The 27,402-nt window shown below is 43.3% G+C and overlaps 1 protein-coding gene across 1 annotated transcript; it reads left to right on the top strand.

Moving 5' to 3' along the window:
• The first annotated feature begins 3,932 nt into the window (after positions 1-3,932).
• Positions 3,933-24,375, top strand: CARNS1 (carnosine synthase 1). The gene is made up of 10 exons (XM_075349367.1): positions 3,933-4,032; positions 5,152-5,167; positions 5,434-5,695; positions 7,189-7,278; positions 7,375-7,841; positions 7,929-8,133; positions 8,788-8,873; positions 9,102-9,333; positions 18,595-18,878; positions 21,812-24,375. The coding sequence occupies exons 2-10, from the start codon at positions 5,165-5,167 to the stop codon at positions 23,195-23,197; spliced, it is 3,015 nt and encodes a 1,004-aa protein (XP_075205482.1). The 5' UTR covers positions 3,933-4,032; positions 5,152-5,164; the 3' UTR covers positions 23,198-24,375.
• Positions 24,376-27,402: the final 3,027 nt, after the last annotated feature.

Below are 27,402 nucleotides of genomic sequence, written 5' to 3' on the forward strand. Positions count from 1 at the left end.
GTGGGTGATCTCATTTACTCTGAAGAGGTAGAAAGGTGGTGAGGTACTGATAAGTCCTGCTATTGATTGGAACTTCATGCAAGAGAGCTAAGGGCTAGAAATGGATGAATGGCTCCAAAACTAGAAACTGAGCTAGTGGACGTACTCTAAGCTGGGCACCTGATCCTTCCTGGCAGGAGTAAGCATCAACTTCGATGTGGCAGGGTTCCATCATTTTGTATGGAACCTTCGTCAGCGACTGCAAGCAGGGGAGTCTTTGCTGGGACTATGGCAACCCCCTTGCCATCATCTTGTCCAAAAATCATCTTGTCATCTTGTCCAAAAGGATAGTACGTCTAGAGGAAGTGCCTGAGAAGCCCAGGTCTCGATCCATAGATTACAAGAGACCCCGCATCACCAAGTAGGTGCTCAGGAGAAAAGTAAAACCGAATAAAAAATAGGGACTCCGGCACTCATGAACCCCAGTAAAGAAAAAACAAAGATAATGATGTTGAATGTGTTGAACTAAAAGAAACTTTGTGTCACGGGGTATGTACAGATGGAACAGGAGCTCCTAGGTTGACACTTAGACTGGAGCCCCTGTGCTGCCCCTTATCTCGAAGGTAGGCTTGATGGTACCCAGGTTCGAGCCCCCAGTGCGACCCTATCTCCTGTCCGAGTCCTGCTACTAGCCCCTCCAATCCTGGTAGAGGGCCAGAAACCCTGTAACCAAAACCCCACAAATAAGCACAGACAAGGGTAAACGAAAACTTGCACACACTGCACTCAAACACAAAGGAGGGACAGTATGTGAACTGGGGAGTACAGCAAAAGTGGTAGGAAATAAACACACAACTGGAGTACTCCTGTAGATCACCATATGCAGCTTGTAGATCACCATATGACAGGATAACCACAGGGACCAGGAAACAAAGCTATATTCAGCCCCAGTTTCCAGAGCCTTTTAAAAGGTGAGGGCAGCTGGTGGTGATCTGCAGCCTGAGCTCCCAGCAGATCATCACAAGCCAGCAGGGATTAACTCCTGCTGTGCTGGAGAGCAGTGAAGCCAAAACCAGCTGACGCCCAAGACAGCCTTTGCAGCTAAGTGATCCCAGACTGTTTGTCAGACTCTGCAGTATGAACAGAGTCCGACTCTGCCATGACACCTGATGTGTGCGATGCTGAACACCGCATGGCAATTTTGCCTTATTAACTATCTTCACTCCAGATGGGACCTGTTTGGCCTGAGACATCAGCGATATGCATCCATCCCAATGGTATGACCTACAACCCTCAAACCCTTGCTGCCAACCAGGTCCACCCCACCATCACACACAATATCTCCCATCATGTAGGGATAGATGGGGCAGGACGTCCCCAGCCTTAACCATGACTACCACCCTGGGCCTCTCTAACAACTGGCGTAATCAGCAGTACTAGGCTCAAGCTGCAGTGAAGACGTGACCATGGACAGTGGATTGATGGAATGTGGCACAGCACGGAAAAAAGGCTCTGCCCTTCATGGGCTACCTCCCCCAGTCATCCTCACAGCACGTCGCTGGAATTAGGTTCTCTACCCCTCCATCATAAGGTAGCAAAAACCTCGTGACAGATTCCCTTTTTGAACCTTGTAGTTTGCATCAGTTTAATGTGCGTTAATGCACTGATGCTTGTCGTACATTTCTAGTAATATGTCGCACCTCAGGGGTATGGGGTACTCTGCCCGGGCCTGGTTTCACTGGGAAGTGTCACGAGTGTAATGGCCGGTGCCCGATTCCGTGACCCGGGGGGGGGGGGGGGGCGCGCTTTTAAAAGGGGAGTATTTACAGGGATTATTAATAAAGTTTTGTCATGGCGCCACTTGTGGGTTGAGGCTATATGGATGGAGCCGCTGCTGCACAGTTTCTCACTGCTGGGGCTGATGTTAATGGCAGAATGGATGTTGTAGCCCTCCGCAAGTAGGGCTAGGCCCCAGGAGGTAAATGAGGGTGTGGTTGTTTATATCCATTGATAATACTGGGAAGCGGAAAGAAAGTAGGTCACACAAGGGATTGCAGTGTAACTGGTTCTTTACTCACAGAGATGTTGCTTGCAACCCGATGGAGGCTGGTCCTCACCACTGGTCCCCGTAGTTCCAATGCCGGTGTGGTGACCTGGTGGCTTACTTCCCCTGCACCCATCTCTGGTTGTTGGGTCCCCGTGGCTTGGAGAGTCTGGGGGTCCGCTCCTGGTTGTGTTTCAGTCTTAGTCTGTACGGCAGGCAGTATGAACCCTGTTGGGTCGGTTTTCTGTTCCCGGTCCCAGGTTCTCCTGTCACTGCTGTGCCCCGAACTCTACGGTGGGTGAGGTCCTGAATGGTCCCCTCACTGTGCAAATTTTATCAGGTCTGCCTGGACCGTTTTCCTGACTAGGGCTCTGCACCCTGTCGGTGCTATGGTTCCGAGAGTACTCCATCGTACTCCGTCGGCAACCACATGACTGAGCCTGAAAGGTCACTGCTACACTCTCCCGACAGTACTGTTACGTCCATCTCCTTTTACTTTCACTTACTGACTGTCTGGCCCCTCCTCCCTGCTTGTCGTCTAGTAGACTGGATCCGTCCCACCCCTAGCTGGCCATCCATTGGGTCCAACTCTAGCCCGTCACCAGTTTTGGGGGGGGCACAGGGATTGTATGAATGTTTTGGTGTCACCATCACTGGTCTTCTGGGTCCCTGGGGGTAGGCCCTGCATCTCTGACAGGATGCAGTTCTTTGTAGTTCCTGATGGCTCAGGGGCGCTACAAATGCATGGGAGGTGGGCAACTGGCATCATATTGTTTATGATAAATGAAACCACACAAGTCTTTTGGGTATCTTTTTTTCAGTAACCCACCAAAAGCATGGCATGATGGGACCCACATGTCCTTGTGTGAGGGCAAAGGGACAGTATAATGTTTATACTGGAAAGTGCATACATTATTCATGTATACATTCAAAGTAACCAATGGGCGGTGAATAATGGAGTGGAGGCAAGGTGAACAAGGGACATGGGCTATTTATCTGTGTGGGTCGCATATGTTATTGACTCCATAGCACCCCGTGTTACATTATGTAAGGCTCCATTTGCAATTTAGGTTCCATGTAATGCACTAATACATTTTTGGAGGGTACAAAGTTTTTAATTATTATTTACTGAACCACAAACGCCAGAAGAAAGCGTGTAAACACAGCAAATAGGACCTTAAGAAACACAAGCATGAAAGGGCCTTTTAACAGAGGGGCAGCAGCATACAAATCACCCTTTATATTATGTTGTGACCGTACAAGGGGCAAATTCCCTTTTTTTTGCATATAATGTCCCGGACTGTGATGGGTGACATCAACACAAAGGCAAGAAGAAAAGAATTCTCAATGCTTTGTGTCTGTTCAGTGCACAAAGAACAAGATGTGGGCTGCGTAAATCACAAGACTGCAAGGACTCTATGAGATCATGCCAGGAGTAGCATGGTACGGGGTGTTTGTATTATACCAAGGAGCAGTATGTGTTAATGGAGAACTTTATCCAAGTATAAGAATGAATAAAAGAAGTTCTTAGAACTTTACAAAGTCCACATTTTATTTCCATTTTTTATTATTATTACTAATAGAGATCACAAATGCCTCCAGGATTTGTTGATGCCATTATAAAAGTGCAGTGGTGTGAAAGCTGGGGAGGGCAATGAAAGGCAGCAATGCCAGAAGGAGGACATGAATGGTGGCCTGTTCAGTACATTAACAGCTGGGTTTGTGTGTTTCGTACAGGAATAGCAGAGCAGGGTACAGCACTGGGTGTAATGGAATAAGTTCCCAATATCACATCAGTATGATTGATGGGCACTGCTGTGTTGTTAACCCGCTGATATGGCCCTGGCTGAGTGACAGCTGGGAGCAGCTCAAGTAAAGCCTAACGGGGAGGGAGCAGGCGGGGGAGCAGGATTTAAAGAGATGTTCTAATCCCTTGGAGCTCTCTTTGTGCCTGTCTATCTCGTGAGGTCTCTCTATACCTTACATTATTCCTGTGAGGACACTTAGAGGTGAGAACTTCGATTTCTATGTAGACCAACCTATTGTGGAATCTTTGTAAACTTATAGAGAGGGGACATTAACTGTTTTTCTAGATTTTTTGAACAGTTTGCATAGTTTTAGGTGCTTTATAACACAGCGGCATTCTTAGTAATGAATGTTCTAGCTTTGTCTAGTATTATTTACATTTAGGGTCTGTATTTCATAAGTACTAGCTAAGTAGGAGCTATAGTAAATATTTGTTATGATGCAGCATAGTGTAACTATAGGGTATGGATTATAGACTATCCTAATGTATTTATATGCTGGCATATTCCTTACAATGTCCCCTAATGTTTCTTTGATATGTATTGTGATTTATTCCTCCCATATCATTGTATGTTATTACAAATCTACAGGTTTTATTCTGTAGCCAAAGATATTTCACTTGACTTCAAGAATGTGAAATGTTAACGACGGTGTTCTGTTCAGTGTCCGTCTCAGAAAACACAATGCACTGATACACTGTCCGAGACATTGATTTTGAGTTTCCACATTCAGTTTGTAAATTCTCTTCGAATGACTGGCTGTAGGGTACGTATGTGACTGTGGTACAACTAAAAATCTGTTCACATTAGTGTCATGGCTTCCGTTCACAACAGCTATGCCAGATTCATTCTTAAATTAGGTCTCTGTGGGTGTTCGATGTTTTATAATGTCAACTGAATCAAATTCACTTGAGTTTGTTATTGTCATATTTGTGATGTAATTTGTAAATATTTTCTGACCCCTAAAATTAGTAGATTAAAATAATAAAAAGTATCATTTGGTTGTGTAACATGTATAATATAGAAGAATTCTTTGACATGTTGTTTAGCACTAAGTAACTACAGCTCACTTGGGTGAAATGTTCACATTGGTGCATTGTAATCACAATTTATTATAAACAAGGCTTCATTTAGGAGGTGGAAACTGGACACCTACCTAAAGCCCCTATTTCTTGAAATCCCCATGAAGGACATAAACTCCAGGAGTAACTAGTTTCACTCTAGCTTTGAGTAATCAAGCAGAGAACTTAGTTATATATTTTGTGTTTTCAGTGGTTGAATGTCCAGAATTTTTTAAATTAATCCAATTCCTTTCAATTTCAGGAGAAGAGTTGCGATGGTGAGTAGAATCTAATAGCCTCATCACTCCATGCTTGTCTTATTTTACTCTGCTCCTTGTCACACGTGTCACTTTGTGTTGAGTGGCTGTCTTCCCCGTCTTAAGCTGATTAGCTGTTAGTGTTACTATGTCCTCTTACTACACATAAGTGCTTCTCAGAAGGATCTAACAAGTGACCTGCTTGGTATATTCGTGTTGTCATTTTTGTCTTGCTGTCTCATTTTACCCTTCCTCCACTTTTTTGTTGGTTCAACATGGTTCCTCAGCTGTCTCTTGACCAGCTCATTTTGGATCATCCTATGTACTCCAAAGATGGAGAAGTAAATGAGATGTGGGTACCTGGGGTTGCCCCAGATGGCCCTCCTTGGGGAATGAGGCCTTCAAAAGAAACATCACAGGAAAAGAATAATGGGGACAATGAAATGCAACAACATGAAAATGTGATAGACAGCTATGAGGATCTGCAAAGGGTTCTGATCAATGCAGGGCTACCTGAGACTGAAGACCGGAGCAAGCAACCACGTACAGGTAAGAAAAACCATCTGCAACTAGGGCCACATAATTTCTCTTCTCCATTGGACTTAATTGTACATTTAATTGCCCATGTTAATATCCTGTTATAAAAATCGCAGTTCAGTAATCCTGTCTTGTTCTTTTAAGTTTAATTTAAAATTTATTTTTAAAGATGAAATATGAAAAATGCATTAAAACTGTTCATAAGCAGTAGAAATCATCTGCTAGTAGATGTAACTATGTCTACAAGATTACATAACATTAGTACATTGTTTGATCTGAATTTTTGAAGCCTCCAGTGGCAGCTATGTAAATGACAATGAGGTTACGTGCTGTATGTATTGCTACAGTATGTACTTCATAATAGTACAGTGTCACTAGAGGTCACTGTCTACTAAAGGTTTTGTGTAAAGATTGGTCACTTGCTATAGTCACTCTCATATCAAACTTTTTTTCCTTTTCCATGGTCATGATCAGTAAAAAGCAAATATACTTTCTTTTAGAGGATTTCCAGGCACACAAAAAAGTTTTTGCCGTCACTCTATTTGAGCCCAATCGTAACAGTTTGCAATGTGCACACTGTCAGGATGCCTCTCAATTTCCAGTGAGAGTGGATCGTCTCATTTTGTATATATGGGATTTGCTTGCATGCAGTCATGTGCTGAGTAGATTCTCATTTGCTTATCTCATCATTGAGAATTTATCATTTAGAAAAGCAAGTGAGAATCTAATGGACACACCAAGTGATTTCTGTAGCCCCTCTTTGTGACTGTAGATTGCCGAATTGTGACAGTTTGCAGTGTACACACTGTCAGGATTCCTGTCTATTTGCAGCGGTAGTGGGTGATTGCAAGAATAGGATTTGCATACTGATAGTCATATACCAACTAGAGATTTTCAATCGATTCTCTCAATGTCACAAGTGACCACCCTCTTATGCTGGAAATGGAGGGGAATCCTGAGTGTCCACATTGTTTACTGTCACGATTCAGCAATCTACATTTACATACAGTATATTGAATGCAGTAATTTCTCTCCAGTCTGGAAAACCCCATTAATAAACTCAGGATATAACATAGGTCAAGTTGCCTCTTGGCATTTTCCAGTTCTAATTTTTACAGCAACTGAATACTGCTAATCACAAGCCAGGTTATCAATGTGTGATCATAAGGCACTTTCAGCTGTAGAATCCCCAAAATCATCAGAATAAGAGGATGATGATGGTCCCACACCCGTGCTGTGTCACACATCCATGCAGGTGGACAGGCACAGGATGAGTTGCAATGCCGGCCACATCCACATGTACTGTACATAGAGGTCGCTGTGTTTGTACTGCAATAAAGGAACCGAGGCACTCCAAAGAGCTCCACTGTCCTCTTATTCTGATTATGACACACATTGATTACCTATGCTAAGTATCGAAAAATTGAGATAATTCTACTGAAGATACCTGAATGAAGATAATGGATCATTTCAGACAATAATAACATTTTTATGTGATTTGTCAGGTCATACCATGGATACCACAACAATATGTGTCCTTGGAACTCCCAGCTTTGCTATGTCTATTCTTTTGGAGGGTGCGAAACAATGTCCTGGTAAGGCCCAACAGAAGAGTCTATGATGTGGGAGTATGAAACAAGTAAGAATTAAGTAAAAATATGTCTTAAGAGTACATTTTACTTTTTGTTTAGGAAAAATACTACTTTGTCTCACCACCTCATGGTTCTGCCCAGCCTCACCTACTTCAGCCACCATAGCTCCTCTTTTTATCAAACAGGCTGTGACTTTTGATTATGGGGGTCGCACTTACTTGGACACTTTTTCTCCACCTCGACGTGTCACTTACCTCTCCTGGTTGGGAGGGCCTCAATTCCTGATGGGGGAGCAGTGGGAATGTCCAATGGGAGGATCTCCACAACTTTCCCATTTGCTTGCTAATACCTTGGGTGTTCGAATCCTGCTGGATTCTAAGGAACTGCCTCTTACTCCTGCCCTGCTTCTAAGTAATTCCTACCAGTTAGGCTCTTGGGGAAGATATACTGTGAAGGCCAAAACAACAAGGGTGGTGGAGCTCTATCACAAAGAAGGACAAGAAGAGACAATTCGACAAGAGATCTCGGCATATCTTACCTCACTAAGGATGAAGGGCCATCAGAAGGTATTTAAAAAGTTCTCCTTTTAATCAATATTTTTATTTACTTTGAGATATAGCTTGTTTTCTGCTTCTTCTTTTATTTCCCCTTAGGTTGTCTTGAAGACCTTTTGGCCTTATCGTGGACGTTCTCCAAACACGAGTTTCTACTCATCTCAAGACACTGTACAAGTGTCAGATGTGGTTGTGGGGCTTTTTTCTGAGCTCACAGAAGGACAAGCAGTCTTGCTTGAGGGCTTTGTGATGACTGTGCCCCCACGTAGGATCAAGCCATCGCCACCTCCTGCCTGTATACCACGTAAGTAAGGGGATTTTGAGGGGAAAAAACTGCATGGGAGGGGCTAGGAGAGAGTGATACTATGTAGAATCCTCTCCCCACACCACCTTCCTTCTGTCTCTTCCTTCCCATTTGTCTTTTTTTCTGTCCACATACTTTTTTTGCTGTCTTCTATTTTTTTCGTGCAATCTCTCATCTATACATAAATTTCTCATCGTCCCTCAATTTCTTGCTTCATAGTCAGTCCGTATTTTTTTTCATGTTCTTTATTAAACATGTTCCTCTCTTATTGCATACCCTGTCAAACTTTCCCTCCTCCTCTTCTATATTACACTGGGCCCTTACTCAATAAATATAACTGACTCCTGTGCTGGAGAAGATTTTGTGTTGTTTTTTCTCAGTTTGGATTTTTTCCAGCACTGGATAACAGCCTTATAGAATTCTGAGATGATGGGTCTCTCTTCCAGTCTCAGACATGCAAAACTGTCAGATTTAATTGTATCTGTATTGAAGGAGGGTCAGTTCTTTCTTTCTCTCTCTCTTTCTTCATCTCTCTATTTCTTGCTCTTTCTTTCTTCCATCTATGCTTTTGACATTCTCCACTTTTCTCGACTACTGCCTTCCTCCTTCTCCCACTCTCTCTTCCTGTATTACTGTCTCTGCCCCACCCCCCAGGCTGCTCCGTGCGCCCCCCAGAGCTGACGATCCGTCTCTGTGCCGTTGTCTGCCGATCTCGCGGAGACCAACCAATTCTAAGCAAGGTAACGGGGCTGCCCCCCAATCTCCAGGGGCTTGTACCCCCCAATCGTCAAACCCTTATCCTGAGCCCCTGAAGAAAAGAGTTCTTTAGATTTTTTTAAATAAGACATCAATGTCCCAGATGTTTTACGAGCATATAGTGTATGTTCACCAGTGATTGTTAATAATTTTGTGTTTGTTTTCTTTATTATTTTATGTAATTCATAAGATTTGTGGTGCCTCTTTTGCAGGTGGTGTGTATGGTCGGGCGGGCAGAAAAGCCTCTCTGCCATCGATTTACACTTCCTCAGTCCTTGGATACTACTCTAGAGTTATGGGGAGTGGTGGATGAGACTCAAAAAAGAAACATATGGGTCCAAATTAAGGAAGCCTCAGAAAAAACCATGAAAGCAATAATGGAGGAAGAAATAAAACTCAACCCCAAAGAAAGGGGAGGGAACAAGGTGCAAACTGATGCACTCGGTATGGACTTCAGTTACTTTGACTATATGTTATCCTAAATATAGGGAAATGTAATTAGGCTTGCTTCTAAACACATTTAGCCTTTCTAATGTGCTTGCAATAACCATTAAAGGGAACCTGTCACCACTTTTTTGGCCTATAAGCTGCGGCCACCACCACCGGGTTCTTATATACAGAATTCTAGCATGCTGTATATAAGAGCCCAGGCCGCTGTGAGAACATAAAAAACACTTTATAATGCTTACCTAACGGTCGTGTGGTTGGCCATATGGGCATCTCCGTTGTCCGGTGCCGGTGCCTCCTCTTTCGGCCATCTTCGTCTTCCATCTTCTGAAACCGCGGTGCATGATGCTTACGATGTCATACACACTCGCCAACATTCAGGTCTGGAGCAGGCGCACTTTTGGGCAGATCAAAGTATTGTAGTGCACCTGTGCAGGACCGGTGAGTGTGTATGACGTAGACGCGTCATGCAAACAGGCTTCAGAAAGAGGACGAAGATGGCCGAAAGAGGAGGCGCCGGCACCAGAGAACAGAGATGCCCATATGGCCAACCGCGTGACCATTAGGTAAGTATTATAAAGTGTTTTTTATGTTCTCATAGCGGTCTGGGCTCTTAGATACAGCATGTTAGAATGCTGTATATAAGAGCCCGGTGGTGGTGGCCGCAGCTTATAGGCCGAAAAAGTGGTGACAGGTTCCCTTTAAGAGCTAAAGGGGTGTTCCAGTTGCAAAATATTTATGGCCTTTTCTTACTATTGGCAATTAATTTCCCATTAGTGGGGTCAACTCTTTGCAACCCACTGCTGACCAGCTGTTTTCAGGGTCTCTGCTCTATTTACATATATATACTATATATATAAGTCTTCATAGAAGTGGCGGTACTAGGTATTGTAGCATTGTTCCATTGAAGCGAAGGTGGCCATGCTGCAATACTCAGCACAGCTGCTACTATGTATATGTCTACAATACCGCACAGACTTCTGAGCTAGATACGAGGAGTCACTGGAGGAATGCGGGAAGGCAGTTCTCACATACATGTGCCAAACTGAGGCTGCTGTGTCATTTTAAGATAACAGCTGATGCAACAGTTGCCTGGGCTGCTTCTGCCTTAGCTACATTCCTAAATAACAGAGCACCTTCAGTGGTTAATTCAATAGAGTTGGACTGTTCCTCAAATCTTAGGCCCTACACTTTCCCACAACAGCCCTGGAACACCATGTCAAAAATCAACACTACCTTTCTGTGCAAACCCTGACAACTGGACAATGCCACTTCCCTTATCAAAAGGATGTGTCATTAGAGGGTGACAGTATCCAATTAAATGACAGTATCAGACTGTGTAGAGAAATAAGGGAATTGTTAACTCTGAGATGTTCAGTAGACATTAGCAATTTGGAAACTTTCTGTGGATTTGCATTATTTACTGTATCAGAAAAGGAGGAAAAGGTAACCATTGACATCTGTAAATACAATGTGAGCAAAATCCACTCTTTCTATGCCCTTGGAATGCCAAATTAATAAGATTGTGTTTTACAAGTGCTTGGAGAAAGCAATGCAGCACAGCCAAGTATGAGTTTCTGCTTTATTACATCATGTGAGCGGCTTATATAGTACCCCAAACAAAGAAGTAACTATGCACCAATAAGAGCCGCAGTGGGGTGTGTAGAAATGTGAAACTTCCCCGCCCATCATCATGTTAGCTGAACCCTATCAGTTATAAGACAAGATGGTTTCTATACAATACAAAATGGCTTGTATTCTCTCACAACAATGATTCAAAAGTGGCATCTACTCTAAAGGTGGTGTCACACATAGCGACAACGACGTCGCTGCTAAGTCACCATTTTCTGTGACGTAGCAGCGATGTCCCGTCGCTGTTGCTGTGTGTGACATCCAGCAACAACCTGGCCCCTGCTGTGAGGTCGCTGGTTGTTGCTGAATGTCCTGCTTCATTTTTTGGACGTTGCTCTCCCGCTGTGAAGCACACATCGCTGTGTGTGACAGCGAGAGAGCGACAAACTGAAGCGAGCAGGGAGCCGGCGTCTGGCAGCCTGCGGTAAGCTGTAACCACAGTAAACATCGGGTAACCAAGAAGCCCTTTCCTTGGTTACCCGATATTTACATTAGTTACTAGCACCGCTGCTCTCACGCTGCCAGTGCCGGCTCCCTGCTCCCTGCATACGTAGCTGGAGTACACATCGGGTAATTAACCCGATGTGTACTCTGGCTAGGAGTGCAGGGAGCTAGCGCTAAGTGGTGTGCGCTGGTAACCAACGTAAATATCGTGTTGATTACCCGATATTTACCTTAGTTATCAAGCGCATACGCGCATACGCGTCGCTGCTGGCTGGGGGCTGGGGGCTGGTCACTGGTTGCTGGTGAGATCTGCCTGTTTGACAGCTCACCAGCAACCCGTGTAGCGACGCTCCAGCGATCCCTGCTAGGTCAGGTTGCTGGTGGGATCGCTGGAGCGTCGCTTAGTGTGACGGTACCTTTATTGTAGACATTGTCTTTCCTTATCTTCTCCATCTGGTCCAGGCTGCCATGGCAAATTCTCCAGACCATTGTAGAGTTTAATGCATTTTGGCCCATTGATTTTGCAGCCATCCACAGCCTCTATAGCAACACAAATACATTCAGACCTTAGTCCAGACCCCAAATGAATTCACAACACAAAATGGACATCCTAAATTAATTCAAACCCTAGTCATACTTCCGAAGTTAACCAAACCTCAGACCAGACACCTAGATTAAGCTTAATAATACATACAGCAAAGTAAATCATTTTAGAACCTAGACCAAACCTCAGAATAAATAATCAAGAATAAATAGGGACCTCAGACCAAATACCTTTAAGAAATTACAGCCTTTCTAAACTGTTACAGTCCAAATACCAAAACCCCCAAATGAATGATCAGACCATCAAAACTACCCTTGACCCTAACCCAGAAAACTCTAAATATACATCGAAAACTAGAACCCCAAAATATAGCTAGCCATAGATATGATATACAGTACCTTGCGAAAGTATTTGGCCCCCTTGAATTTTTCAATCTTTTTCCACATTTCAGGCTTCAAACATAAAGATAAAAAATTTAAATTTTATGGTGAAGAATCAACAAGTGGGACACAATTGTGAAGGTGAAAAAATAAAAAAACTGAAAATTGGGGTGTTCAATATTATTCGTCCCCTTTACATTCAGTGCAGCAAACTCACTCCAGAAGTTCATTGAGGATCTCTGAATGATCCAATGTTGTCCTAAATGACTGATGATGATAAATATAAGCCCCCTGTGTGTAATCAAGTCTCCGTATAAATGCACCTGCTCTGTGATAGTCTCACTGTTTAAAACACAGATAGCTTCATGAAGACCAAGGAACACAACAGGCAGGTCCGTGATACTGTTGTGGAGAAGTTTAAAGCCGGATTTGGTTACAAAAATATTTCCAAAACTTTAAACATCCCAAGAAGCACTGTGCAAGTGATCATATTGAAATGGCAGGAGTATCATACCACTACAAATCTACCAAGACCCGGCTGTCCCTCAAAAGTTTCATGTCAAACAAGGAGAAGACTGATCATAGATGCAGCCAAGAGGCCCATGGTCACTCTGGATGAAGGACAGAGATCTACAGCTGAGGTGGGAGTCTGTCCATAGGACAACAATCAGTCGTACACTGCACAAATCTGGCCTTTATGGAAGAGTAGCAAGAAGAAAGCCATTTCTCAAAGATATCCATAAAAAGTGTCGTTTAAAGTTTTCCACAAGCAACCTGGGATACACACCAAACATGTGGAAGAAGGTGCTCTGGTCAGATGAAACCAAAATCGAACTTTTTGGGCACAATTGCAAACGATATGTTTGGCGTAAAAGCAACACAGCTCATCACCCTGAAGACACCATCCCCACTGTCAAAGAAGGTGGTTGGAGCATCATGGTTTGGGCCTGCTTTTCTTCAGCAGGGACAGGGAAGATGTTTAAAATTGATGGGAAGATGAATGGAAGCAAATACAGGACCATTCTTGAAGAAAACCTGTTGGAGTCTGCAAAAGACCTGAGACTGGGACGGAGATTTGTCTTTCAACAAGACAATGATCCAAAACATAAAGCAAAATCTACAATGGAATGGTTCACAAATAAACATACCCAGGTGTTAGAATGGCCAAGTCAAAGTCCAGACCTGAATCCAATCAAGAATCTGTGGAAAGAGCTGAAAACTGCAGTTCACAAACGCTCTCCATCCAGCCTCACTCAGCTCCAGCTGTTTACAAAGGAAGAATGGGCAAGAATTTCAGTCTCTCGATGTGCAAAACTGATAGAAACATACCCCAAGCGACTTGCAGCTGTAATCGCAGCAAAAGGTGGCACTACAAAATATTAACTTAAAGGGGACGAATAATATTGCACGCTCCAATTTTCAGATTATTTCTTACAAAAATTTAAAATAATCAATAAATATCGTTCTACCTTCACAATTGTGTCCCACTTGTTGTTGATTCTTCACCATAAAATTTAAAATTGTTATCTTTATGTTTGAAGCCTGAAATTTGGGAGAAGGTTGAAAAATTCAAGGGGGCTGAATACTTTCGCAAGGCACCGTACTTGTAGTTGTCAGCCCAACATCTCACTTGACTCCCTCAGACACAAGAACACATTGCCGAGCATTTTAAACTGCTTGATCCCTCTTATCCCTGACATTACCTGTTGGGGGAGTGTGGGAGCCCCTAAACCCATTAGATGGTTGGCTGATCCCACCACAATTAATAGGTTCGTCCAATTTTCATCTAATGTCTATGGTGTCTTAATACACCCACAATCCAGAGCCCTGTAAATCAGGACCCTGGTCAGACTAATTGAAACCCCCAAAATTAATACAGAGGCCAGACCAGAACCTCTAGAGCAGCATTCTAGAACCCTTGACTAATATACATTCCAGTCACATAAATTAATACAAAATGAAGATCAAACCACAAATACTTCTATATCAGCCCATGCTCCCCAATGAAGCCTCCTTGCAGCTCTGCCATGTTGCTTTAGGATTTCCACATAAATGGACATATGACCTAACTCTGAAGGGCCTTGAACAGTAACAAGACCTGCTCACATATAGAAATTTGACCATGTCTGCGCATGTTTGTTCAAAAATAATACCGCAATAGCTTTGTAGATAAGATGTAATTGAAGGTTTATTGAAGTGTCAGGAAAATTTTACTCTGGAGAAGGCAAAGTGGCAATGTTTCAGCCAAAGACAAACCTTTGTGACAGGCTCAAAGAAACAAAAGATATTAAAAATGATATATGTGTCACCCCGGGCGGTGTATAACTGGGGAATGTCACCGGGTGGCCGTTGCCCGGTCCCGTGCCCTGGGTGCTTTTTAAAGGGGTATATTTAAAAGGGTATTAAAGGAAAGTTTATCACTTGACGCCACTTGGAGTTTGCGGCTATGTGGAAAGAGCCGCCGCTGCACAGTTCTTCCTACTGGGGCTGGTGTTGGTTGCAGCCTGGATGTTAGGCCCACCGCAACCAAGGCTGGGCCCTAGCGGATAGGTGATGTAGATGGGTGCTGAGGGAAGATAGGCCACACAAGGGGTTGCAGTGTAACTGGTTCCTTTACTCACGGCAAGATGTAAATTGGTCACCCCAGGAAGGCTAGTGTTGACCGTAGGTCCCCTTAGTCCCAGTGCCGGTTTAGTGACCTGGTGGCTTCTTTCCCCTGCACCTATCTTTGGTTGGTTTGTTCCCGTGGCTTGGAGCAGCTGGGGGTCTCCTTCTGGTAGTCTCTTCATGGTAGTCTAAATTACGGTAGCGTGAACCCTGTGGGGTCAGAGTCTCTGGTCCTGGTCCGCAGTTCTCCCGTTGCTACTGTGTCCTGAACTTCAAGGTCAGTGAGGTCCTTGATGGTCCCCTCACTGTGCAGATTTAATCAGGTCTTCCTGGAGCATTTGCCTGATCTAGGATTCTGTACCCCGTTGGTGCGAAGTTCCGGGAGTACTCCATCATACTCCACCGGCAACTAACCGCCTGGGTCCTCAGGTTACTGTTCACTCCTGACAGTCCGTCCTCTCTCTATCACTGTCACTGCTCGACTACTGTCTGTCCACTGTCTGCCCCTCCCACCTAGTCATCTAGTGGACTGGATTGGCTCCACCTCTAGGCGGCCATCCATTGGTCCACCCTAGCCTGGTACCAGTCTATGGGGAATTTTGGGGAAAACAGGGATTATGTGAAGTGTTTGGTTGTTACCACCAAACACTGGTCTTCTGGGTCAAAAGGGGGTAGGCCCTGCATCCTGGTGGGGATGCAGTACCTTGTAGCTCCCTGATGGATTCAGAGGTGCTACATATATACTCCAAAATGTACACTATACAACAGTCAGTTGAAAAAATGAATCTAATGATAGATGGATTACATATACATATATATATATATATATATATATATATATATATATATATATATATATATGTATATGTACACACTAGAGATGAGCGAGCATACTCGGCACTGCTCGACACTCGATCGAGCATCAGGGTGTTACAGCTTCCGCTCACTGCATACTGAGTGGTGGGTGAATCGGCGCCACCTTGATGACTGGAAGCTAAATGCTGCCAGAAGTAATAAAGTTCATTTCCTCCCATCAGTGGGGCTTGGAGTACAGGTTCCGGGCAAGTTCTGATAGATATCAGCCTGTACCCTTACCTCATGTCTGCAGGTTAATAGCTTTTTTTCACATGACAGGTTCCCTTTAAGCATGTGGAGGCACATTTGTTACAAAGGAAAGCAGCAGTTGCCATTATTACAAACAGAGTGAATATGGCAGACTACTTTACACATTTTGATGGACCACACAGGTCTTATTTTTGACAACGGGACCAGCGTATACCCCAGTGTTATGTGCTTAATAAGGACCTGTACAAATCCTCTCCCCCAGTCCTTTTTCTTAACTTTCTTTCCCTCTCACCCTCTTCATGTTTTTATGTATTTTTATATTATTATTGTTGTTGGGTATATTACTCACTGTCACTGCTCAGGACAGCACTGACACTGGCAACGCAGGAAGCCAGGGGCTGGGGAGCTGTGCACTCCTGACACAACAGTGTCGTTCAGATCACAAGAAACTTTCTGTTAACTACTTCCATATACCATGCTAGAAAATATTTGCTCACTTGGGACCCAATTTATAAACCAGATTGGAGAATTGACACCACCGAGTAGCTCTGTCTCATCCATGCTTTACATGTCAGGCTATTTGTAAAGTTGGGCACTCCATTTTTTAGGCTAGTTTCCGTAGCGTTGACTCGCTTGAATACAAGCTGAGCTGCGGTACACGATAGTAGCCACTATGCTGTGTAAGGAGCAGTGGTGTTTTGGCTATGTACAGTACAGACCAAAAGTTTGGACACACCTTCTCATTCGAAGAGTTTTCTTTATTTTCATGACTCTGAAAATTGTAGATTCACATTGAAGGCATCAAAACTTTGAATTAACACATGTGGAATGAAATACTTAACAAAAAAGTGTGAAACAACTGAAAATATGTCTTATATTTTAGGTTCTTCAAAGTAGCCACCTTTTGCTTTGATTTATTATTTGCACACTCTTGGCATTCTCTTGATGAGCTTGAAGAGGTAGTCACCGGAAATGGTTTTCCCTCCACAGGTGTGCCCTGTCAGGTTTAATAAGTGGGATTTCTTGCCTTATAAATGGGGTTGAGACCATCAGTTGTGTTGTGCAGAAGTCTGGTGGATACATAGCTGATAGTCCTACTGAATAGACTGTTAGAATTTGTATTATGGCAAGAAAAAAGCAGCTAAGTAAAGAAAAACGAGTGGCCATCATTACTTTAAGAAATGAAGGTCAGTCAGTCCGAAAAATTGGGAAAACTTTGAAAGTGTCCCTAAGTGCAGTGGCAAAAACTATCAAACGCTACAAAGAAACTGGCTCACATGAGGACCGCCCCAGGAAAGGAAGACAAAGAGTCACCTCTGCTGCGGAAGATAAGTTTACCCGAATCACCAGCCTCAGAAATCGCAGGCTAACAGCAGCTCAGATTAGAGACCAGGTCAATGGCACACAAAGTTCTAGCAGCAGACACATCTCTAGAACAACTGTTAAGAGGAGACTTTGTACAGCAGGCCTTCATGGTAAAATAGCTGCTAGGAAACCACTGCTAAGGACAGGCAACAAGCAGAAGAGACTTGTTTGGGCTAAAGAACACAAGGAATGGACATTAGACCAGTGGAAATCTGTGCTTTGATCTGATGAGTCCAAATTTGAGATCTTTGGATCAAACCACCGTGTCTTTGTGCGACGCAGAAAAGGTGAACGGATGGACTCTACATGCCTGGTTCCCACCGTGAAGCATGGAGGAGGAGGTGTGATGGTGTGGGGGTGCTTTGCTGGTGACACTGTTGGGGATTTATTCAAAATTGAAGGCATACTGAACCAGCATGGCTACCACAGCATCTTGCAGCAGCATGCTATTCCATCCAGTTAGCGTTTAGTTGGACCATCATTTATTTTTCAACAGGACAATGACCCCAAACACACCTCCATGCTATGTAAGGGCTATTTGACTAAGAAAGAGAGTGATGGGCTGCTACGCCAGATGTTCTGGCCTCCACAGTCACCAGACCTCGACCCAATTGAGATGGTTTGGGGTGAGCTGGACCGCAGAGTGAATGCAAAAGGGCCAACAAGTGCTAAGCATCTCTGGGAACTCCTTCAGGACTGTTGGAAGACCATTTCCAGTGACTACCTCTTGAAGCTCATCAAGAGATTGCCAAGAATGTGCAAACCAGTAATCAAAGCAAAAGGTGGCTACTTTGAAGAACCTAGAATATAAGACATATTTTCAGTTGTTTCACACTTTTTTGTTAAGTATTTCATTCCACATGTGTTAATTCATAGTTTTGATGCTTTCAATGTGAATCTACAATTTTTAGTCATGAAAATAAAGAATACTCTTTGAATGAGAAGGTGTGTCCAAACTTTTGGTCTGTACTATATACTATTTATTTCCTGCTGGAGATGATGCCGTCTGATCTGTGGGGAAAATGGTTGTCTGATCTGATATTTATGGTCTGTGCTCTGAATAGGTTACCGCAATAAGGGTAGTGGAAAATCCCTTTAACTTTCAAGAAAATCAAAAGATTAAAAGTTATTCATACTTTAGTAAGTTTAGTACCTTTAAAAACAACAGAAAAGATAAACTTTACACATTAGATTTTTCTTTGTCTGTTTTTTTTTCTCAAGGTGTTGATATGCTGCTTACTTGTGTTGACTACATGGTGTCACCAGTCATTCTTGGTGTAACCACTGATCTTTGTCTGGAGAGCTGTGGAATCCATGAATGTCTTCTTGGAAGCCTGGAAACTGGAAAATCCACAACTGTTGACTCTGCATCCGGACCTCTCATTGAGACAATGCTAAGAAGGTCTATGACCTATGTGATGGAAGGAAAGGAGGTTTTGGTGATCGGGGCTGGTGGCATAAGCAAAAAATTCATCTGGCACGCTGCTCAAAATTATGGGATCAAGGTAACATATATTATCATCAAAACCTATGAACTATGAATTGGCATTGGCCTGATTGGCTGAATACTGTATAGAACCTAGAGTAAAAGGGAAGCTATCATCAGAAGATGACCTATTGTTTAAGTAAGGATTTTGTGTTAAATGTTTTTGTTAATAATTTTGGCAATATTTTTTTTACATCACAATCTATATTAAAATGCAAAATATAAATCTTGCAGTTCTCACACTGAAAAGTGAAGCTTTTAAGATCCTAACTTCCAATTGTCCCCGTAAGAAAGAACTGTATGTAGTCACAATGGGTAGCATCTAAGCGAATAGGTCATTGTAAAGGGAGGGGGAGCAGATGGAGCTGTAACATCACCTATTGTGATTGGTGGATCCTGTGTTATCAGCTGTGTATAGAGGTGTAACCGGTTATTATAATCAAGACTCATGACAAGGAGCCCTCTGAAAACAGGACAGGAAGTATGAATCTGAAAAAGCCCTAGGGCCCAGTGTGAAAATATCAAGATTACTAACATTGTTTTTTAATAAAGGTCATGATATGAAAAAAAAAAAAAAAATATATATATATATATATATATATTTAAAAAAAAAAATACATGTAACTCAATAACCTGATTTCAACAATAGGTAGGTGATTTTTCTGATGGTAGCTTCCCTTTAAAGGGAACCTGTCACTAGATTTTTCCCTATAAACTGCGGCCACCATCAGTAAGCCTTTATAGATAGCATTCTGTAATGCTGTATATAAGTCCCCAAGCCGGTCTGTATAGCAGAAAAAAAGACCTTTTATTTTACTCACATGTGGGGTGCTCCAGTCCGATAGGCATTGCTGATCATGATCTGGTGCCTTCTTGCTTCTTGAAATCGCCCTCCTCTTTCCCTGCTTTGTGTCACTACATCATCCCCATGGTGTCCTCTATTGTGCTCCTGCGCATGCAAACTTCTCTCTGCTCTGCTGATGACGCGCCCACGGAGTCCCTCAGGGTTTACTTGTCACCGGGCCAATGTCGATTCGGGTTGTTACAGCGGCCAGGCCTGGTTCTGTGACCTCGGAGGTGTCAATAAATGGGGGAATGATGAGAATGGAGGTTGTAGTTATTCGGGACGCCACCGGCGGTGTGCGTCCAAGTATTAGCCGCCGCCGCTGCAGGAGGTTTTCTCTGGGGCAGATAATAACGCAGCTCGGATGGTATAGCTCTCCACAGGCAGAGCTCAGGCCCCAGGGAGGATGTTGGGAGTTATTGTCCACTCAGGGTTGGAGGTGGTGAAGAAAGGGAGCGACACAGGTGTTGCAATAAAAGATCTTTACTCACCGACATGTCGCTGCCTTTGGACTGCCGGACTTCGCTGTCATGGGCTCCAGCCAATCCTGGATAGTTCGGAGGTCAGAACCGGTGGGTTTCTCTATGAGTCCTTCCTCCCTGCATTGTGTTGTGTGAGTCCCGGCTGCTTGAAGCTACACTTGAACTCGAGTCTTTGATTGGCTTCATTCCTGTCCCATATAGCAGGCAGCACGAGTCTGTTACTGGTGCCGCTATTGTGTCATGACTCCTGGCTCTATATGCTGCTGTGTCCTGGGCATTTTGTGTGAGCCAGAAGACTTGAAATCCTCTGCCCGGCGGATTCTGCTGGTGGGACGTGTAGTGCCTACCAGCCTAGGGCTTCGCACCCTGTTCTCTGTGTGCCTGGTCCTGAGGGAGCTATGGCGTAGTTATCTCCTTGCTGACTGTGTTCTCCACGTCTCACTTGTTCCCTGTCTGTCACTGTCTGACTACTGACTTGATGGCTCTGCGTGTGTCACCTTACTCCCCGTGTGTAGCTCCACCCCCCTAGGTTGCTAAGCTAGTGGGTGGGAGGTCCCCTACGTTGTGGTGACCATCCAAATGACTCAACGCTAGCCCAGTCCCGGTGAGAGGGCAACTAACTGTATGTTTTGATGGATTGTGGGGGTTTTACCGGTGATGACCTCCTCCGTACCCGAGATGAATAATGCACCCCGGATGAGGTGCAGTACCCTGTGGCGCCACACTGAGGGCAGAGCAAAGTATTGTAGTGTGCATGCATGGATATTCTTTAACTTTCCCACACCTGTGCATTACAGTACTTTGCTCTGCACTTAGCAGGGCAGAGAGAAGTGCACGTGCACAGGAGTGCAATGAAGGACACTGTGTGGATGATGTAGGACGCGTCATCCAAAGAAAGCAAAAAGAGAGGACTCACTGGATCAAGATCAACGATGAGGTGAGTAAATTAAAAGGGTTTTTTTATGTTATACAGATCGGCTGGGGACTTATATACTGCATTCTAGAATACTGTATATAAGGGCGACTTACTGGTGGTGGCCACAGTTTATATGGAAAAAACCTGGTGACAGGTTCCCTTTAACCTGGATTTTCTTAGGCCAGGTTTAGATTAGCATAATACAGGTGCAGAAGATGCAGTTGCACCCTCGCAGTACTTTCTGAGAGGACCCTAAAGATCCTACTGTCAAGGGTTTAGAGAGTGGACAGAACTTATGACAGGTTTATGAGTCAGGGTGCTTGCAAGCAAGGGTCAAGATATTTAAATCCAAAAAAGTCCACTAAATTGAGTATTTTCGCTTGATGATTCAGAAGCACTTACATCGATTTTGTACCACATTACAATTTTGTATTGTACATCCCTTGATGAAGAAAGTCAACCTATAACCCAGAAGCTCGTTGCCAAGTGGGGGCAACAATAAGTCACAGCCAGAGTATGTAGATAAACATCTAAAGAAGCAAATTGAATCCTTGCCTGGGTGAAAAAAAAGCATGACTATGTGACAGATGGGGAGCCCAGTACAATATATAAGCTATGATTATATGGGTGCCAGTTACAAATTTTATTTGAGGCCCATGGAAAGATGTATACAAATATTATGTATCTGACACTAACTTTTCATTTTTCAGATCTATTTGGTGGAATCAAACCCAGGACATTTTGCCTCATCACTTGTCACCTCCTTCATCCATTATGATTATGAAGATCCCTCTTGTGATGATGAGGAGCATGCACAGAACATCTTATCTATAGTTAGGGAAAAAGGTTTACATCTTTCTGGTTGTATGGCATTTTGGGATGAGTGTACTATCCTTTCAGCTGTCCTGTGTCGTATGCTAGGTCTTCCTGGCCCACCTCCTAATGCTGTGAGGCTTGCTAAGCGCAAGACTCAAACACAGTTATGTCTCTTCAACATGACAGCTCCGTCTCCACCTTTTCCATATGCTGGGGCATTTGCTGTACCCTGCTTTCCCCTAGGTCCTGGAACAGGTGGGGTAGAAGCTGCAGAATCAATTCTCTCATACCCATTGGTTGTAAAGCCAGAATCGGGAGCAGGAGCTGTTGGTGTGCGATTAGTTAAGGATGCAGAAGAGTGTAGAAGGTTAGTTAAAAAAATGGGGGTAGATCTGGAAGATTGTAAGCTTGAAAGTAATGGAGAGACTCCACCTGCCATAGATGCAGGTGGCGTTCGTCATAATGAAGAAGTTTGTAATCGCAAAATTGGGAGTAATTGTGAGTCATTAGTGTCTGAGGTGGGGCTATCGAATGGAGTAAGCAGTGCCAACCTTGATGAACCAATAAAGGTTCAGACACCTCCTCCACTGCTCGCGGAATACATCACTGGCTCTGAGCACGATGTGGATTTGGTCTTGGGATTCAATGGCCGCCTTTTGGCAGCATATGTATCAGACAATGGGCCAACTTTACTCCCAGGTTTTACTGAAACCGCAGCAGCACTTCCATCCCGTCTTAGTCGAGAACGTCGCTGTCAATTGATTCAGGCAGCTTCTCGCAGTTGTAGAGCATTAGGCCTTTACCCTGGGGTTTTCAATGTTGAACTCAAAATGACTGAATCTGGCCCAAGGTTGCTGGAGATTAACCCCCGAATGGGTGGATTTTATCTGCGTGATTGGATATGTCATATCTATGGCACTGACCTGGTGCTCGTTGCTTTGGCACTGTCTTGCGGGCTGGAGCCTGCATTGCCTGAGAAGGGAGCCCAGGAGCATGCAGTTCTGGTTGGGGTTATGTGCACTGGAGAATCTCATGAGAAGGCTTTAGCTAGCACAGCAAATCCACAGAAATTGTCTGAGCTGCACAATGCTGGATACATACGATTCAACCGTCTGGAAGGAAGTCCAGTGCAAAAGCCAGATCAGGAACCATACGGCAATGTAGCATGTCAAGGAGAGAGCCAAAAAGAGGCCAGGGAGAGACTTCTGGGGGTGTGCTCTGTGCTTGGCTTAGATTCACAAAGCTATCCTTTGCATTATCTGACTGGAGAGTTCCAGTGAGTGATATCTTGATTCAATGACGGTTGGGCTTTCACAGTGGAAGAGTGCAGAACAGGTGGGAACAAATATAATGGATACTTTAAGAAAATAATTAGAAATAGTAAGCGGGATCATCTTTCTTTCACTTAACATATTTTGCAGCCATTGTCTCAAAGTTTGCACCTATGTGTACAGCATCCTTGACATCCAGTGTAGCTCCAGCTAATTTATTTATGTACATTAATATAGGCATGGGTTCCATCTCTTAAACCCTCACCTAGCCGGAAAATGGGAGGTTCTTGACTCCTGTGTGCCAATTCTTCTTGCCAATGTGTGACACAAATGAGGCCATTTGTCATTGAGACTATGGAAGCTCGGGATAAAGCAGAGCAAACTGCATTACGTGCATTTCATTACTTCCAGCGCCTTCAGTGCTGAGAGCCACCTCTCTGCTGAAGTCAAAGCTTTAGGTGACTGTTTTGTATTGGCAAACAGGATTAAGGGGACCCTCGTTCTTCAAGATGGTGGATATCTCAGAGTTAGAACCCCAACCCAATAGATATTTACTGCATATTACTATTTTTTAAAAGATACAAAGTCTAATTTTTACTTTTTTTGTGGATAACTTGAAAAACATTGCCTCAAAAAGATGGCCATAGTACAGAATATAATTGTAATTTCCACTTGTCTAGTTGAGGGTTAATTTTCTGGGTATTATTTTACTTGAAGTAAATGTATTTGTTATGTCTTAGATATTTTTAAAATGAATATGATCAGGGTAATCTTGGACAAGCTTGTTAGGATCAAGTAAAAAACTACAAGTCGTATGTTCTATAGAAAGTGTAGACTATTTGCCCAATTAAGTAAGTGAACTAATTAAAGGCTTTTTCCAGAAAATATTTAGATGACCTATCTTTAGCTCTGACCCCTGTGAACCCTACCACTCAGCAGAATGGGATTGAATTGTAGTACCAAGTACAGCCCCGCGTATGTATGAGCTGTGAAATGTGGCATTCTGTGATGTCTCTGTACTGTTGATCAGCTGTGGTTTGTGGGGGGTTTTTTATCTTACCCCAAAGGATAGGCCATCCATATGTTTTTTTCCTTGAAAACTTTAATGATAAATTCTGTAAAAAATAATGAAACTATAACTCTACAAATGTACAGTAAATTCTACAAACAATAAAATATGGATACAAGATTGTTGTTTTACGCTTATAACACAGGTCAGAAAGAAGTATGAAATATATTATTATATAATCAGCAATTTTGTTATTTTTCTCATTTAGAAAATATCTGTTTTATAAAAGGGCACTGGGTGAACGGTGCTAATTTTACTAGAATACTTAGAATATTAATAAGTTCCACATTTGGATGTGCTAAAAAAAAATTCTGTGCTGAGATAATCTTATAAATGTGTCCTTGTTATGCACTGTGTAATTGACATGTGTATCACTGTCTGTTTTATCACAGGAGTGAGTGTTTCTGTCATGTCACAAGTCTTCTGAGCTCAGTGACACACTCATTCCTGTGTTACCTCAAGTAGGGAAATGTGTTACTTCATGTAGGGAAATGTGTTACCTTATGTAGGGAAATGTGTTACCTCATCTATGGAAATCAAAGAAGAAGGAAAGAAAGCAATCTGGCACATGGAGAGTAACTGCCTCTCAGGATAAATTTCCATCTTGTTTATTCACGTATAGTGGTAAAAATATAAAGCATGTAAAGCATGATTCATGCACAGCTTCAATGTGTAGAAAAAAATTGACAGTTACCGCGTTTCGGCTACATATTGTAGCCTTTGTCAGCCTACCATAATATGTGAATAAACAAGCTGGAAATTTATCCTGAGTGGTGGTTATCATACTCTCCATGCGCCGAATTGCTTTCTTTCCTTCTTCCTTGATTCAACTGGGTGGCGATGCCTGTGTGTCTGAGCGGCAGGAGATGCAAGTAACATGTCAGAAGGGGTGAGCTGAACTTGGATTTATTATTTCATTATCATCTAGGGAGATGTGTTACCTCATGTAGGGAAATGTGTTACCTCATGTAGGGACATGTGTTACCTCATATAGGGACATGTGTTACCTCATGTAGGGACATGTGTTACCTCATGTAGGGAAATGTGTTACCTCAGAAAGCACTAACTGCAAGCTCCTGCTGTTTTATCTGTATACTCCCTTATCATTTTTGATATATGTTCCCCCGGCTACAAAATGTGGCATGTGCCCATCATGAACTTGAGCAGCTTTGCATGGTCAGACCATAGCAGGAGTACTTTTATGCAATTATCTCAGCATGAGAACATTTTTTTAACACATGCAATTGCGAAACTTATTATTAGTTCAAGATTATTGATCAACATGTACTTTGTTCATGGGACAACCCCTTTAAAATGATTGTTCTGATCATCAATATTCACTGACTGATAGTTTAAACCAGCAGCATGGTTGCGCCTGAACAATGGGCTCAACGATTCTGTGAGGCTTAAATGTCTCCATTCTTGAGAATTCAGGATTTTTCATAACAAGTAAATTGCAAAGTTGCTTTTTATTACAAGCAGTTTTCAATTTACATTGTTTAAGATTTTGAGACAACCCCTTTGAGGAATAACAAAGTTGTGTTTCTTTCTATTAATCAATAGTCTATATTTCATAAATGTCTCACAGTGACCTATACTCATGTCCTTATTTAAATAAACTTGTAGTTTTTTATGGAATGTAATGGTTTCAATCACAAGGAGCCACCATCGGATGAGCTATTACTCCGTGTAACTATTGCCTCCAAAATTACACATTTTTAATGTATTGTAATAATTTCGACTGACAACCTTGAAGAGATGTACTGGAATCAAAGAGAAGGCTGCTACTGACAGTACTGAGTGATGATCAAGAAATTGACACCACTATGCTACAAACACCTTTCATTTTTCTTACTTTTTCTTTTAAAAGTATCATCAGATTAAGCCTATTTATAGTACTGTTTCAGTGTCTCACATTGAGGCCCCCTTCACACGCACGTGTCTCCGGTACGTGCTAGGTCCGTGCCCGCATGTACCGGAGACACGGGCACACGTAAACCCATTAAAATCAATGGGTTTATGTGCACGCACGTGTGCAGCCATTGGCCCGTGTCTCCGTGTGGAGCAGACGTGAGCCCGTGTGTTCCACACGGATGCATGTCCGTTTTTCTCCAGCAGCACGGGTGTCACACGGCCCGCACCCGTACCACACGGATGTAGTGTGGTTGCGGTCCCGTGTGACACGTGCCGGAGAAACACACGTGTCAGAGAAAAAAAAAAAATCTTTACTCACTTTCTCCAGCCCTCCTGTCTCTGCCGCTGCTGTTACTTGCTGCCAACCACCGCTCATTATGCTCATTTAATATTCACTTCACTGCGGCCGGCAGCAGCGGGGAGTCGGCAGCACCGGAGACCGAAGATCAGCACCACGGAAATCGACGCCAGGGACAGGTGAGCATAAAGTTCCTGTTCTCCGTGTGTTATCACGGATAACACACGAAGAACACATGTAGTGCCATAAACACGGCACATGGAGGGGAAAACGCACCTTTGACACGTCCGTGAAAGACGTGCGTGATTTTCACGGACGTGTGAAGGGGGCCTAAAGGGAAACTGTCAGCAGGTTTTTCCTACCTCTGAGAGCAGCATGATGTAGGCAAAGAGACCCTGAATCCAACGATGTATCACTCAGATTACTAGCTGCAGCTGTTCTGTCACAATCTGAATTTTTAGCTTTAGTCATGAAGAAGAGTTCAAAGGGTTGTCCCAGCCCGCACCAGGCTTTCAATAAAGATTGTACTTTGACTGTGAGGTGTCAGTTACAGCAGGGGGCTTGTTGGGCTGCTGTGGGAGATGGGAATGTGAGTAGAATCTTTTGGTGTTTTGTTATGTATTAGAGGCAGAACGGGGACTGTACAGTATATACCAGGAAGGGGCCCAGGATATGCACATATATACCAGGATAAGGGACATATATGCCAGGGTGGGGGACTTATGTATAACAATGGGGGACATATATACCAGGATAAGGGACATATATGCCAGGATGGGGGACTTATGTATAACAATGGGGTCATATATACCAAAATGGGGGCATATATACCAGGATGGGAGACAGATATACCAGAAAAGAACCCAGGTTGTTGGACATATTTAAAATGATGGGAGATAGACATAGCATTTAGGGGCCAAGAATGGGGGACAT

Source organism: Anomaloglossus baeobatrachus, chromosome 5 (assembly GCF_048569485.1).
Source record: "Anomaloglossus baeobatrachus isolate aAnoBae1 chromosome 5, aAnoBae1.hap1, whole genome shotgun sequence".
Taxonomy (NCBI): Eukaryota; Metazoa; Chordata; class Amphibia; order Anura; family Aromobatidae; genus Anomaloglossus; species Anomaloglossus baeobatrachus.